The sequence below is a fragment of the Phyllobates terribilis genome, unplaced genomic scaffold (genome assembly GCF_046119375.1).
Source record: "Phyllobates terribilis strain yellow unplaced genomic scaffold, ASM4611937v1 Scaffold_7__3_contigs__length_470593459, whole genome shotgun sequence".
NCBI lineage: Eukaryota > Metazoa > Chordata > Amphibia > Anura > Dendrobatidae > Phyllobates > Phyllobates terribilis.
Genome location: NW_027362767.1, coordinates 425,637,710 through 425,653,237, shown reverse-complemented (window position 1 = coordinate 425,653,237; position 15,528 = coordinate 425,637,710). Strand labels below are relative to the sequence as shown.

Here is a 15,528-nt window from a genome sequence, read left to right as displayed (position 1 = left end):
TTACAGCGTTCACTGTGCTGTATAATTCACATGCTGACGTTATTCTGCGGGTCACTACAATAATGGTGACACTCCATTTATTTTTTTATGTTTTACTACTTTTGCACATGAAATATATTTTTTTTATTATTTTTTGGTGGGGGCTCATCGCATTCTGGGAGCCACAACTTTTCTGTTTTTCTGCACATAACTACATGAGGGTTTTGTATGAGTGTATTTTTTGGGTAACGAGCTGTGGTTTTTATTGATACCATTTTGGGATACAAGCAACTTTTGATTCTCTTTATAATAGATTTTTTTGTGAGGCGAGACGAACAAAAACAGCAATTTTGGCATTTATTTTCTTTTTCTATAGGTTTTTAGTACAGGTTGGTACAAATGCGATTTTACTAAATGTGTAATTTTTGTCGGGTTTTATTCTTTTCACAAATCATTTTTCATTACCAAAACGGGATTGTTCTTTTTTTTTTTTACATTTTTTACACTTTTTTTACAATACTTTGTACTTGAACGTGCGATCCTTTGATGGTGTAGATAATCACTGCTGCTCCCGTGCCATAGTCGCCATAATCTGACCATCATGAACTTTGCAGATATTATTACATAGAAAAACAACATGGAGATCCGATGTAGATGATGTGCAGCCTCCGTTGTGAGAATTTGGAGATTCAGCATCTTCTACATTTAGGACTTTTCCCCTTCTTTCCTCTTTTTCTGTTGACTTCCTCTTGACGTTCTGCTCATCTTCTCTTATCTCGGCCCGTCCTCCCTTTTATAAATATTTGGTTGCCCTCCTCGCTGCCTCAGTCCCGGGTCCGGCACCATGAGGATATCTGCTCTGCTGTGCTGTCTACTATGGGCAGCCATATCTTCTATCAGTGACGCACAAAGCCCCTCGTAAGTTTCATATATATATTTCATATATAAATGTGCTCATCTCTGTGCATTCTCTTCACTTTCTCTAAATAACTTCTCCCACCTTCACTTTCACTAGCATTTTAATTTTTAATACATGAATACATAAGTACAAGAGAAAATAACGAACTTTGTAATATAACTTATCAGAGAAGTCTGCTTCTTCCTACACCAGGGCTGATTGTTTATTCTCATTTCAAGGGTAAAAGCTATAAAATCTGTATTCAGTGAAAACTGATATTCACATTACTGAGAAAGGGGATAACAGTTGGTGCTTATAAGATTCTATGGAGAGAGGAGGAGGGAGGAGCTAGAGACACACACACAATTTCTGCTGTAAGTTCTCCTGAAATGACAGTTATATTTTAAATTTTTGGTACAAAAAATGTGTAACTGTCATTTCAAGCGAACTTGCAGCAGAATTCCAGTGTCTGCCTCTAGCTCCTCCCTGTGTAACTGTCATTTCAGGAGAACTTGCAGCAGAATGCCAGTGTCTGCCTCTAGCTCCTCCCTGTGTAACTGTCATTTCAGGAGAACTTACAGCAGAATGCCAGTGTCTGCCTCTAGCTCCTCCCTCTGTAACTGTCATTTCAGGAGAACTTGCAGCAGAATGCCAGTGTCTGCCTCTAGCTCCTCCCTCTGTAACTGTCATTTCAGGAAAACTTGCAGTAGAATGCCGGTGTCTGCCTCTAGCTCCTCCCTCTGCAACTGACATTTCAGGAGAACTTGCTGTAGAATGTCAGTGTCTGCCTCTAGCTCCTCCCTCCTTCTCCGCCTCCTCTCTCCATAGAATCTTATGAGCACCAACTGTCATCTCTTATCTTAATAATAGGGAAATCACTCTTCAGTGAATACATATATTACCCCTGAATATACTAATAATAGTATAATATATACTAATAATAGTGTCATACAGTGACCACTAATAATAGTGTCATACAGTGCCCACTAATACTAGTGTCATACAGCGCCCACTAATAATAGTGTCATACAGCGCTCCCTAATACTAGTGTCATACAGCGCTCCCTAATACTAGTGTCATACAGCGCCCTCTAATAATAGTGTCATACAGCGCTCCCTAATACTAGTGTCATACAGCGCTCACTAATAATAGTGTCATACAGTGCCCACTAATAATAGTGTCACACAGTGCTCACTAATAATAGTGTTATACAGTGTCTACTAATACTAGTGTCATACAGAGCCCACTAATACTAGTGTCATACAGCGCCCACTAATAATAGTGTCATACAGTGCCCACTAATACCAGTGTCATACAGCGCTCCCTAATACTAGTGTCATACAGCGCTCACTAATACTAGTGTCATACAGCGCTCACTAATACTAGTGTCATACAGTGCCCATTAATACTATTGTCATACAGTGCCCACTAATAACAGTCTCATACAGTGCCCACTAATAACAGTCTCATACAGTGCCCACTAATACTAGTGTCATACAGTGCCCACTAATAATAGTGTCATACAGTGCCCACTAATACTAATGTCATAAGTGCCCACTAATAATGTCATACAGTGCCCACTAATACTAGTGTCATACAGAGCCCACTAATACTAGTGTCATACTGCGCTCACTAATACTAGTGTCATACAGTGCCCACTAATACTAGTGTCATACAATGCCCACTAATACTAGTGTCATACAGTGTCCACTAATACTAGTGTCATACAGCGCCCACTAATACTAGTGTCATACAGTGCCCACTAATACTAGTGTCATACAGCGCCCACTAATAGTGTCATACAGTGCCCACTAATACTAGTGTCATACAATGCCCACTAATACTAGTGTCATACAGTGCCCACTAATACTAGTGTCATACAGCGCCCACTAATACTAGTGTCATACAGCGCCCACTAATACTAGTGTCATACAGCGCCCACTAATAATAGTGTCATACAGCGCCCACTAATAATAGTGTCATACAGCACCCACTAATAATAGTGTCATACAGTGCCCACTAATACTAGTGTCATACAGTGCCCACTATTACTAGTGTCATACAGTGTCCACTAATACTAGTGTCATACAGTGCCCACTAATAATAGTGTCATACAGTGCCCACTAATACTAGTGTCATACAGTGTCCACTAATACTAGTGTCATACAGTGCCCACTAATAATAGTGTCATACAGTGCCCACTAATAATAGTGTCATACAGTGCCCACTAATACTAGTGTCATACAGTGCCCACTAATACTAGTGTCATACAGCGCCCACTAATACTAGTGTCATACAGCGCCCACTAATAATAGTGTCATACAGCGCCCACTAATAATAGTGTCATACAGCACCCACTAATAATAGTGTCATACAGTGCCCACTAATACTAGTGTCATACAGTGCCCACTATTACTAGTGTCATACAGTGTCCACTAATACTAGTGTCATACAGTGCCCACTAATAATAGTGTCATACAGTGCCCACTAATACTAGTGTCATACAGTGCCCACTAATACTAGTGTCATACAGCACCCACTAATACTAGTGTCATACAGCGCCCACTAATACTAGTGTCATACAGCGCCCACTAATAATAGTGTCAAACAGTGTCCATAAATACTAGTGTCATACAGTGCCCACTAATAATAGTGTCATACAGTGACCACTAATACTAGTGTCATACAGTGCCCACTAATACTAGTGTCATACAGTGCCCACTAATACTAGTGTCATACAGCACCCACTAATACTAGTGTCATACAGCGCCCACTAATACTAGTGTCATACAGCGCCCACTAATAATAGTGTCAAACAGTGTCCATAAATACTAGTGTCATACAGTGCCCACTAATAATAGTGTCATACAGTGACCACTAATAATAGTGTCATACAGTGGCCACTAATACTAGTGTCATACAGCGCCCACTAATACTAGTGTCATACAGTGCCCACTAATACTAGTGTCATACAGCGCCCACTAATAGTGTCATACAGTGCCCACTAATACTAGTGTCATACAATGCCCACTAATAATAGTGTCATACAGTGGCCACTAATACTAGTGTCATACAGCGCCCACTAATAATAGTGTCATACAGCGCTCCCTAATACTAGCGTCATACAGTGCTCACTAATAATAGTGTCATACAGTGCCCACTGTAACGGGTCTGGGAGGTGGAACCTCTGAGCTTTTATACAAAGGGGCAGTCTTTGTAAGGAGGCAGGTGGCTCCCAGGGAAGGCAGGAAGGTAGACACGGCAGGTGACAAGAACAGTCTCAGGGTAAAAGGGCAGAACGGACACGGCAAGTGACGGAAACAGTCTCTTGACAGGCGGGTGGTCACGGCAAGTGACAGCACAGCCTCCAGGTAGGCTAGCAGGCCGGAAACAGGTGAGCGCTCCCAGGTGAGCGGGCAAGAGTCTCTGGACAGGCAGGTGGTCACAGCAAGTGACGGCAGAGTCTCCAGGTAGGCTAGCAGGCAGGTAGCAGGTGGGCGCTACCAGGTGAGAGGGCAAGAGTCTCTGGACAGGCAGGTGGTCACAGCAAGTGACGGCAGAGCCTCCAGGTAGGCTAGCAGGCAGGTAGCAGGTGGGCACTCCCAGGTGAGTGGGCAAGAGTCTCTGGACAGGCAGGTGGCCACAGCAAGTGACGGCTAAGCCTCCAGGTTGGCTAGCAGGCGGGTAGCAGGTGAGCGCTCCCAGGAGAGCGGGTAAGAGTCTCACGGCTGGCTGGCAGGTGGTCACGGCAAGTGACGGCAGAGCCTCCAGGTAGGCTAGCAGGCAGGTAGCAGGTGAGCGCTCCCAGGTGAGCGGGCAAGAGTCTCTGGACAGGCAGGTGGTCACGGCAAGTGACCGCAGAGCCTCCAGGTAGGCTAGCAGGCAGGTAGCAGGTGAGCGCTCCCAGGTGAGTGGGCAGACTGATCCATAGACAGACTGGCAGGTGCTGGTAGACAGACTGTCGGACTGCAGGAATGCACGTAGATAGGCAGGTATCAGGCAGGTATCAAGCAGGAATCTGGCAGGTAACTGGCAGGTATCTGGTAACGGGACCTGAGGGCTGAAGCAGAGTTGATAGGCTTTGCAACAACATTGCTCGGGCACCTCCATTTTGGAGGAGGTGCCTTATATATGGTGAGATCCTCCGGCCATTGGCCGGGGACTCCTTAGGAAGGCGCGCGCGGCCCCTTTAAGAGAGGAGGAGCGTGCGCGCGCCCTAAGCACAGTGGCCGGGAAGCAGCGCGCGCTGCCAGCAGAGCGGGAGGAAGACGCCGGGCACGGAGCGGAGAGGTGAGGGGAACGGTGTCCCTGCCTAGCAGGAGGCAGGGCCGCCGACGCTACAGTACCCCCCCCCCCTTTAGGCCCCCCCTTTTTTAGGCCAGAGAGAAATTTATCAAGGATGAGAGGAGCATGGATGTTCTCCCGGGGCTCCCACGTTCTCTCCTCAGGACCAAACCCCTTCCAATCCACCAGAAAAAAGGACTTTCCTCTTACCCTTTTGGTGGCCAGAATGTTCTCTACCTCAAACTCGTTTTCAGCGGAAACCGGAGCAGGAGGCGTACCTGTAGACTTGGAAAAAGAGTTAAGTACCACAGGTTTGAGTAGAGATACATGGAAGGAGTTAGGAATCTGCAAGTTGGCCGGGAGTTTCAATTTATAGGCCACTGGGTTGATTTGTTTGATAACTTCCAGTGGGCCGATGAACCAAGGCCCTAACTTGTAGGAAGGAATCTTGAGCCGGACATATTTGGACGAGAGCCAGACTTTATCTCCAGGACGGAATTGTGATGGATCCAGATGTCTTTTGTCAGCCTGTTTTTTCATCCGCTCGGATGACTGAAGAAGTGCGGACCTGGTACTCTCCCAAATGGAGGAAAATTCGCTAACAAGAGATTCCGCAGCCGGATTGTCCACCGAGGTGGAGACGGGAAACGGGATTCGAGGATGGTGACCGAAGACTACAAAAAACGGGGATTTGGAGGAAGATTCGCTCTCGTGATTATTGTAGGAAAATTTGGCCCACGGTAAAAGATCCATCCAGTCGGAATGGTGAGCATTAACAAAGTGCCGGAGGAAACTGGTTAAAATTTGGTTGATCCGCTCTACTTGGCAATTGGACTGTGGGTGATAAGCAGAAGAAAAGTCCAAGGTGACCCCCAGCAATTTACACATGGCTCGCCAAAAGCGAGAGGTGAACTGAACCCCTCGGTCGGATACAATGTGGAGAGGAAGACCATGAAGACGGAAAACATGATGGATAAAGTCTTTAGCTAATTCAGATGCAGACGGAAGACCCGGCAGGGGAATGAAGTGAGCCATCTTGGAAAAGCGGTCAGCGACCACCCAAATGACCGTACAACCGGCAAAGACAGGGAGGTCTGTTATAAAGTCCATAGCTATATGCTGCCACGGGGCAGCAGGTACAGGAAGAGGAAGGAGGCGGCCGGCTGGCAGGTGTCTCGGAACCTTTTTGGGGGCGCAAGACACACAGGCTGAAACAAAATTTATTACGTCCTTGTGCAGGGTAGGCCACCAGTAATGCCAGGTAATAAGCTGGAGGGTCTTTTTCTGACCAGCGTGGCCAGCTAACTTAGACGAGTGTCCCCAGTGTAGGACCTTCTCATGATCAGGTACTGTTACGAACGTCTTACCGGGTGGAAGACGATTTAGATTCACGGGGGCCACCTGCATTACTCTGGCGAGGTCGATGATGTTCTTAGGCTCCTCCTCTAGATCAGAGACCAAAAAGGATCGGGACAAGGCATCAGCTTTGATGTTTTTGTCTGCCGGGCGAAAATGAAGAATGAAATCAAAGCGGGCGAAGAGCAAGGACCACCGGGCTTGGCGCGGGTTAAGTCTCTGGGCGCTCTGGAGGTAAGCCAAGTTCTTGTGGTCCGTGTAAATTATTACCGGGTGAAGAGCCCCCTCGAGCAGGTAACGCCACTCCTCCAGTGCCAGCTTAATGGCCAATAATTCTCGGTCTCCTATAGAATAATTGCGCTCAGAAGAGGAGAAGAGTTTGGAGAAGAAGCCACAGGTTACCATTCTTCCGGAAGACGATCTTTGGGTAAGTACCGCTCCGGCTCCGGAGGAGGAAGCGTCAACTTCTAGGAAGAATTGTTTGTTGCCGTCCGGACGATGCAGCACAGGGGCAGAGGAGAAAGCTTGTTTTAAGGAAAGGAAGGCCTCCTCTGCTTCGGGCGGCCATTCTCTGGGATTAGCGCCCTTACGGGTGAGCGCAGAGATAGGGGCAGTCCGGGAAGACAAGTGCGGAATGAAGAGGCGGTAGTAGTTGGCGAAGCCCAGGAATCGCTGAATAGCCTTCAACCCCTCTGGTCGGGGCCACTTCTGGATGGCAGACAGTTTCTCAGGATCCATTCGTAGGCCGGTCTGAGAGATTATGTAGCCCAGAAATGGAAGCGAGGTCTGCTCAAAGAGGCATTTCTCATATTTAGCGTAGAGGTGGTTCTGCCTGAGCAGGACCTGACGAACGTCCCTCCGGTGAGTGAGAAGATCCGGAGAGAAGACCAAGATGTCGTCCAGGTACACCACCACGCAGGAGTAGAGAAGATCACGGAAGATGTCATTGACCAACTCCTGAAAGACGGCAGGAGCGTTACAGAGACCGAAGGGCATTACAAGGTATTCATAGTGGCCGTCCCGGGTGTTGAATGCCGTCTTCCATTCATCCCCCTGACGGATACGGACCAGGTTATACGCCCCACGGAAGTCCAGCTTGGTGAAGATTCTAGCCCCCCTCAGACGGCCAAATAATTCAGGAATGAGCGGAAGGGGGTATTTATTTTTCACTGTGATCTGGTTAAGGCCTCTATAGTCTATACAGGGACGGAGTGAGCCGTCCTTCTTTTTAACGAAGAAGAAGGCTGCTCCCGCCGGGGAGGTAGATTTCTGGATAAATCCCCGGGCCAGATTCTCCTCAATATATTCAGACCTGGACCGGGTCTCAGCAGCGGACAAAGGGTAAATACGCCCACTGGGAGGAGTAGCACCGGGTATCAGGTCGATTGGGCAGTCGTATGGTCTATGAGGAGGTAATGTCTCTGCTTCTCTTTTATTAAAGACGTCCGCATAAGACCAATAGGGAACCGGTAGGCCGGGTAGATTGGCTGGGGTAGGAGAAGGACGGGCAGGAAGAACGGGAACTAAACAAGTCTTATGGCAGTCCTGTCCCCAGCGAAGGACTTCCCCGGTCTGCCAATCAAGCACGGGTGCATGTTTCTGGAGCCAAGGTAGGCCTAGCAAGAGGGCGTGAGAGAGTCCAGGCAGAACATGGAAGTAGATGCTCTCAGAGTGCAGCATTCCCACCTGCAGAGTTATGGATTCGGTGATGAGTTGGATGGGATGTGGTAAGAGGCCCCCGTCCACGGCGGCGACAGATAAGGGTACAGCCAGAGGTTTGGTGGGAATGCGGTATTTCTCTACCAGGGACTGAGAAATGAGATTTCCGGCAGCTCCAGAGTCAAGTTGAGCCAGTTCAAAATAACGGTTCTCCCCGCAGATGATAGAGACCGACAGCATCAGAGATGGAGAGGGTTTACTTTTGTCTAGGGCGACCTCTCTGAGCGATCCTAGACACAGGCGTTTCCCGACCTCTCTGGACAGGAACGGATCCGGTGCTCCTTACTGCCACAGTAGAAGCAGCTCCCCCCGGCACGGCGTAATTCTTGACGGGTTTTGACCATCTTGGTCTGGTCGACCTGCATAGGCTCGGGTGAGTGCGCCTGGGGAGTAACGGAGGAAGTGACGGGTCTCTGGAAGGTAGGGGCAAGGCGTGGAAACCTCCTCTCACGGGTGACCTCTTTGGTGCGCTCCTGGAACCGGATGTCAATCCAGGTGGCAAGTGTTATTAAGTCGTCGAGAGTGGTAGGAATGTCCCGACCGGCGAGTTCATCTTTAATACGGCCGGACAGACCCTCCCAGAAGACGGACACCAGGGCGTCGTTATCCCAGGCAAGCTCCGAAGCAAGGGTACGGAACCGTATGGCATATTGGCCCACGGTGAGACTTCCTTGACGGAGGCGTAGCAGAGATGAGGCGGATGAGGTCTTCCGTCCTGGTTCGTCGAAGACTTTCTGGAAAGCCGTGAGAAAGGCTGGCAGGTTGGACACCAGGGGGTCTCCTCTCTCCCATAGAGGATTTAGCCAAGCCAGCGCCTCCCCCGTGAGATGGGACATGATGAAGGCTACTTTGGCTCGGTCGGTGGAAAACTGGTGTGCCAACAGTTCGAAGTGCAGAGTGCACTGGTTAATGAAGCCCCGTGCCTGGCCGGTATCTCCGCCAAAACGAGGCGGGGCGGAGAGGCGGGGACCGGGAAGAGATGCCATGGTATTGATGGGCAGCGGCGGTGCCGGGGTAGTAAGTGTGCGAGTGGAGGCAGCTCCCGTTGAGGCAGTCAATGTGTCCAGGCGGGAGTTAACACTACTCAGGTGACTCAGGATGGACTCCTGTTGGGACCTCTGACGGGAAAGTTCATGACATAGGTCCGAGAGCGAGGGAGCTTGGGTGCCACCGGGTTCCATGGCCCGAGCAAACTGTAACGGGTCTGGGAGGTGGAACCTCTGAGCTTTTATACAAAGGGGCAGTCTTTGTAAGGAGGCAGGTGGCTCCCAGGGAAGGCGGGAAGGTAGACACGGCAGGTGACAAGAACAGTCTCAGGGTAAAAGGGCAGAACGGACACGGCAAGTGACGGGAACAGTCTCTTGACAGGCGGGTGGTCACGGCAAGTGACAGCAGAGCCTCCAGGTAGGCTAGCAGGCCAGAAACAGGTGAGCGCTCCCAGGTGAGCGGGCAAGAGTCTCTGGACAGGCAGGTGGTCACAGCAAGTGACGGCAGAGCCTCCAGGTAGGCTAGCAGGCAGATAGCAGGTGGGCGCTCCCAGGTGAGAGGGCAAGAGTCTCTGGACAGGCAGGTGGTCACAGCTAGTGACGGCAGAGCCTCCAGGTAGGCTAGCAGGCAGGTAGCAGGTGGGCGCTCCCAGGTGAGCGGGCAAGAGTCTCTGGACAGGCAGGTGGCCACATCAAGTGACGGCTAAGCCTCCAGGTAGGCTAGCAGGCGGGTAGCAGGTGAGCGCTCCCAGGAGAGCGGGTAAGAGTCTCACGGCTGGCTGGCAGGTGGTCACGGCAAGTGACGGCAGAGCCTCCAGGTAGGCTAGCAGACAGGTAGCAGGTGAGCACTCCCAGGTGAGCGGGCAAGAGTCTCTGGACAGGCAGGTGGTCACGGCAAGTGACGACAGAGCCTCCAGGTAGGCTAGCAGGCAGGTAGCAGGTGAGCGCTCCCAGGTGAGCGGGCAGACTGATCCATAGACAGACTGGCAGGTGCTGGTAGGCAGACTGTCGGACCGCAGGAATGCAAGTAGATAGGCAGGTATCAGGCAGGTATCAAGCAGGAATCTGGCAGGTAACTGGCAGGTATCTGGTAACGGGACCTGAGGGCTGAAGCAGAGTTGACAGGCTTTGCAACAACATTGCTTGGGCACCTCCATTTTGGAGGAGGTGCCTTATATATGGTGAGATCCTCCAGCCATTGGCGCGCGCGGCCCCTTTAAGAGAGGAGGAACGCTCGCGCGCCCTAAGCACAGTGGCCGGGAAGCAGCGCGCGCTGCCAGCAGAGCAGGAGGAAGACGCCGGGCACGGAGCGGAGAGGTGAGTGGAACGGCGTCCCTGCCTAGCAGGAGGCAGGGACGCCGACGCTACACCCACTAATAATAGTGTCACACAGTGCCCACTAATAATAGTGTCATACAGTGCCCACTAATAATGTCATACAGTGCCCACTAATACTAGTGTCATACAGTGCCCACTAATACTAGTGTCATACAGCGCTCACTAATACTAGTGTCATACAGTGCCCACTAATACTAGTGTCATAGTGCCCACTAATACTAGTGTCATACAGCGCCCACTAATACTAGTGTCATACAGCGCCCACTTATACTAGTGTCATACAGCGCTCACTAATACTAGAGTCATACAGCGCTCACTAATAATAATATCATACAGTGCCCACTAATACTAGTGTCATACAGTGCCCACTAATACTAGTGTCATACAGCGCTCACTAATACTAGTGTCATACAGTACCCACTAATACTAGTGTTATACAGCGCCCTCTAATACTAGTGTCATACAGTGCCCACTAATACTTGTGTCATACAGCGCCCACTAATACTAGTGTCATACAGTGCCCACTAATACTAGTGTCATACAGCGCCCACTAATACTAGTGTCATACAGCGCCCACTAATACTAGTGTCATACAGCGCCCACTAATACTAGTGTCATACAGTGCCCACTAATACTAGTGTCATACAGCGCCCACTAATACTAGTGTCATACATCGCCCACTAATACTAGTGTCATACATCGCCCACTAATACTAGTGTCATACAGTGCTCACTAATACTAGTGTCATACAGCGCCCACTAATACTAGTGTCATACAGTGCCCACTAATACTAGTGTCATACAGTGCCCACTAATACTAGTGTCATACAGTGCCCACTAATACTAGTGTCATACAGCGCCGACTAATACTAGTGTCATACAGTGCCCTCTAATACTAGTGTCATACAGCGCCCACTAATACTAGTGTCATACAGCGCCCACTAATACTAGTGTCATACAGTGCCCACTAATACTAGTGTCATACAGTGCCCACTAATACTAGTGTCATACAGCGCCCACTAATACTAGTGTCATACAGTGCCCACTAATACTAGTGTCATACAGCGCCGACTAATACTAGTGTCATACAGTGCCCACTAATACTAGTGTCATACAGCGTCCTCTAATACTAGTGTCATACAGCGCCCACTAATACTAGTGTCATACAGTGCCCACTAATACTAGTGTCATACAGTGCCCACTAATGCTAGTGTCATACAGTGCCCACTAATACTAGTGTCATACAGCGCCCACTAATACTAGTGTCATACAGTGCCCACTAATAAGTGTCATACATCGCCCACTAATACTAGTGTCATACAGTGCCCACTAATTCTAGTGTCATACAGTGCCCACTAATACTAGTGTCATACAGCGCCCACTAATACTAGTGTCATACAGTGCCCACTAATAAGTGTCATACATCGCCCACTAATACTAGTGTCATACAGTGCCCACTAATACTAGTGTCATACAGTGCCCACTAATACTAGTGTCATACAGCGTCCTCTAATACTAGTGTCATACAGCGCCCACTAATACTAGTGTCATACAGTGCCCACTAATACTAGTGTCATACAGTGCCCACTAATGCTAGTGTCATACAGTGCCCACTAATACTAGTGTCATACAGCGCCCACTAATACTAGTGTTATACAGTGCCCACTAATAAGTGTCATACATCGCCCACTAATACTAGTGTCATACAGTGCCCACTAATTCTAGTGTCATACAGTGCCCACTAATACTAGTGTCATACAGCGCCCACTAATACTAGTGTCATACAGTGCCCACTAATAAGTGTCATACATCGCCCACTAATACTAGTGTCATACAGTGCCCACTAATACTAGTGTCATACAGCGCCCACTAATACTAGTGTCATACAGTGCCCACTAATAAGTGTCATACATCGCCCACTAATACTAGTGTCATACAGTGCCCACTAATACTAGTGTCATACAGTGCCCACTAATACTAGTGTCATACAGCGTCCTCTAATACTAGTGTCATACAGCGCCCACTAATACTAGTGTCATACAGTGCCCACTAATACTAGTGTCATACAGTGCCCACTAATGCTAGTGTCATACAGTGCCCACTAATACTAGTGTCATACAGCGCCCACTAATACTAGTGTCATACAGTGCCCACTAATAAGTGTCATACATCGCCCACTAATACTAGTGTCATACAGTGCCCACTAATTCTAGTGTCATACAGTGCCCACTAATACTAGTGTCATACAGCGCCCACTAATACTAGTGTCATACAGTGCCCACTAATAAGTGTCATACATCGCCCACTAATACTAGTGTCATACAGTGCCCACTAATACTAGTGTCATACAGCGCCCACTAATACTAGTGTCATACAGTGCCCACTAATACTAGTGTCATACAGCGCCCACTAATACTAGTGTCATACAGTGCCCACTAATAAGTGTCATACATCGCCCTTTAATACTAGTGTCATACAGTGCCCACTAATACTAGTGTCATACAGTGCCCACTAATACTAGTGTCATACAGCGCCCACTAATACTAGTGTCATACAGTGCCCACTAATACTAGTGTCATACAGTGCCCACTAATACTAGTGTCATACAGCGCCGACTAATACTAGTGTCATACAGTGCCCTCTAATATTAGTGTCATACAGCGCCCACTAATACTAGTGTCATACAGCGCCCACTTATACTAGTGTCATACAGTGCCCACTAATACTAGTGTCATACAGTGCCCACTAATACTAGTGTCATACAGCGCCCACTAATACTAGTGTCATACAGTGCCCACTAATACTAGTGTCATACAGCGCCCACTAATACTAGTGTCATACAGTGCCCACTAATGCTAGTGTCATACAGCGCTCTCTAATACTAGTGTCATACAGTGCCCACTAATAATTGTGTCATACAGCGCCCACTAATACTAGTGTCATACAGCGCCCACTAATACTAGTGTCATACAGCGCCCACTAATACTAGTGTCATACAGTGCCCACTAATACTAGTGTCATACAGCGCCCACTAATACTAGTGTCATACAGTGCCCACTAATAAGTGTCATACATCGCCCACTAATACTAGTGTCATACAGTGCCCACTAATACTAGTGTCATACAGCGCCCACTAATACTAGTGTCATACATCGCTCACTAATACTAGTGTCATACAGTGCCCACTAATACTAGTGTCATACAGCGCCCACTAATACTAGTGTCATACATCGCCCACTAATACTAGTGTCATACAGCGCCCACTAATACTAGTGTCATACAGTGCCCACTAATAAGTGTCATACATCGCCCACTAATACTAGTGTCATACAGCGCCCACTAATACTAGTGTCATACAGCGCCCACTAATACTAGTGTCATACAGTGCCCACTAATACTAGTGTCATACAGCGCCCACTAATACTAGTGTCATACAGTGCCCACTAATACTAGTGTCATACAGTGCCCACTAATACTAGTGTCATACAGTGTCCACTAATACTAGTGTCATACAGCGCCGACTAATACTAGTGTCATACAGCGCCCACTAATACTAGTGTCATACAGTGCCCACTAATAAGTGTCATACATCGCCCACTAATACTAGTGTCATACAGCGCCCTCTAATACTAGTGTCATACAGTGCCCACTAATACTAGTGTCATACAGCGCCCACTAATACTAGTGTCATACAGCGCCCACTAATACTAGTGTCATACAGTGCCCACTAATACTAGTGTCATACAGCGCCCACTAATACTAGTGTCATACAGCGCCCACTAATACTAGTGTCATACAGCGCCCACTAATACTAGTGTCATACAGCGCCCACTAATACTAGTGTCATACAGCGCCCACTAATACTAGTGTCATACAGTGCCCACTAATACTAGTGTCATACAGCGCCCACTAATACTAGTGTCATACAGCGCCCACTAATACTAGTGTCATACAGCGCCCTCTAATACTAGTGTCATACAGCGCCCACTAGTACTAGTGTCATACAGCGCCCACTAATACTAGTGTCATACAGCGCCCACTAATACTAGTGTCATACAGCGCCCACTAATACTAGTGTCATACAGTGCCCACTAATACTAGTGTCATACAGCGCCCACTAATACTAGTGTCATACAGCGCCCACTAATACTAGTGTCATACAGCGCCCACTAATACTAGTGTCATACAGTGCCCACTAATACTAGTGTCATACAGCGCCCACTAATACTAGTGTCATACAGCGCCCTCTAATACTAGTGTCATACAGTGCCCACTAATACTAGTGTCATACAGCGCCCACTAATACTAGTGTCATACAGCGCCCACTAATACTAGTGTCATACAGCGTCCTCTAATACTAGTGTCATACAGCGCCCACTAATACTAGTGTCATACAGCGCCCACTAATACTAGTGTCATACAGTGCCCACTAATACTAGTGTCATACAGTGCCCACTAATACTAGTGTCATACAGTGCCCACTAATACTAGTGTCATACAGCGCCCACTAATACTAGTGTCATACAGTGCCCACTAATACTAGTGTCATACAGCGCCGACTAATACTAGTGTCATACAGTGCCCACTAATACTAGTGTCATACAGCGCCCACTAATACTAGTGTCATACAGTGCCCACTAATACTAGTGTCATACAATGCCCACTAAGACTAGTGTCATACAGTGTCCACTAATACTAGTGTCATACAGCGCCCACTAATACTAGTGTCATACAGTGCCCTCTAATACTAGTGTCATACAGTGCCCTCTAATACTAGTGTCATACAGCGCCCACTAATACTAGTGTCATACAGCGCCCACTAATACTAGTGTCATACAGTGCCCTCTAATACTAGTGTCATACAGTGCCCTCTAATACTAGTGTCATACAGTGCCCTCTAATACTAGTGTCATACAGCGCCCACTAATACTAGTGTCATACAGCGCCCACTAATACTAGTGTCATACTC

At 48.0% G+C, this 15,528-nt stretch overlaps 1 protein-coding gene across 2 annotated transcripts in view; it reads left to right on the top strand.

Annotated features, from left to right (window-relative positions):
- Window positions 1–753: 753 nt before the first annotated feature.
- Window positions 754–15,528, top strand: part of LOC141155175 (complement C4-like) — a 161,442-nt gene continuing 146,667 nt past the window's right edge. For both annotated transcript variants that reach the window (XM_073641877.1, XM_073641875.1), the window contains exon 1: window positions 754–897. In XM_073641877.1, coding sequence (XP_073497978.1) covers window positions 824–897 — 74 coding nt within the window. In that variant the 5' untranslated portion in view covers window positions 754–823. The remainder of the gene's footprint in view (window positions 898–15,528) is intronic.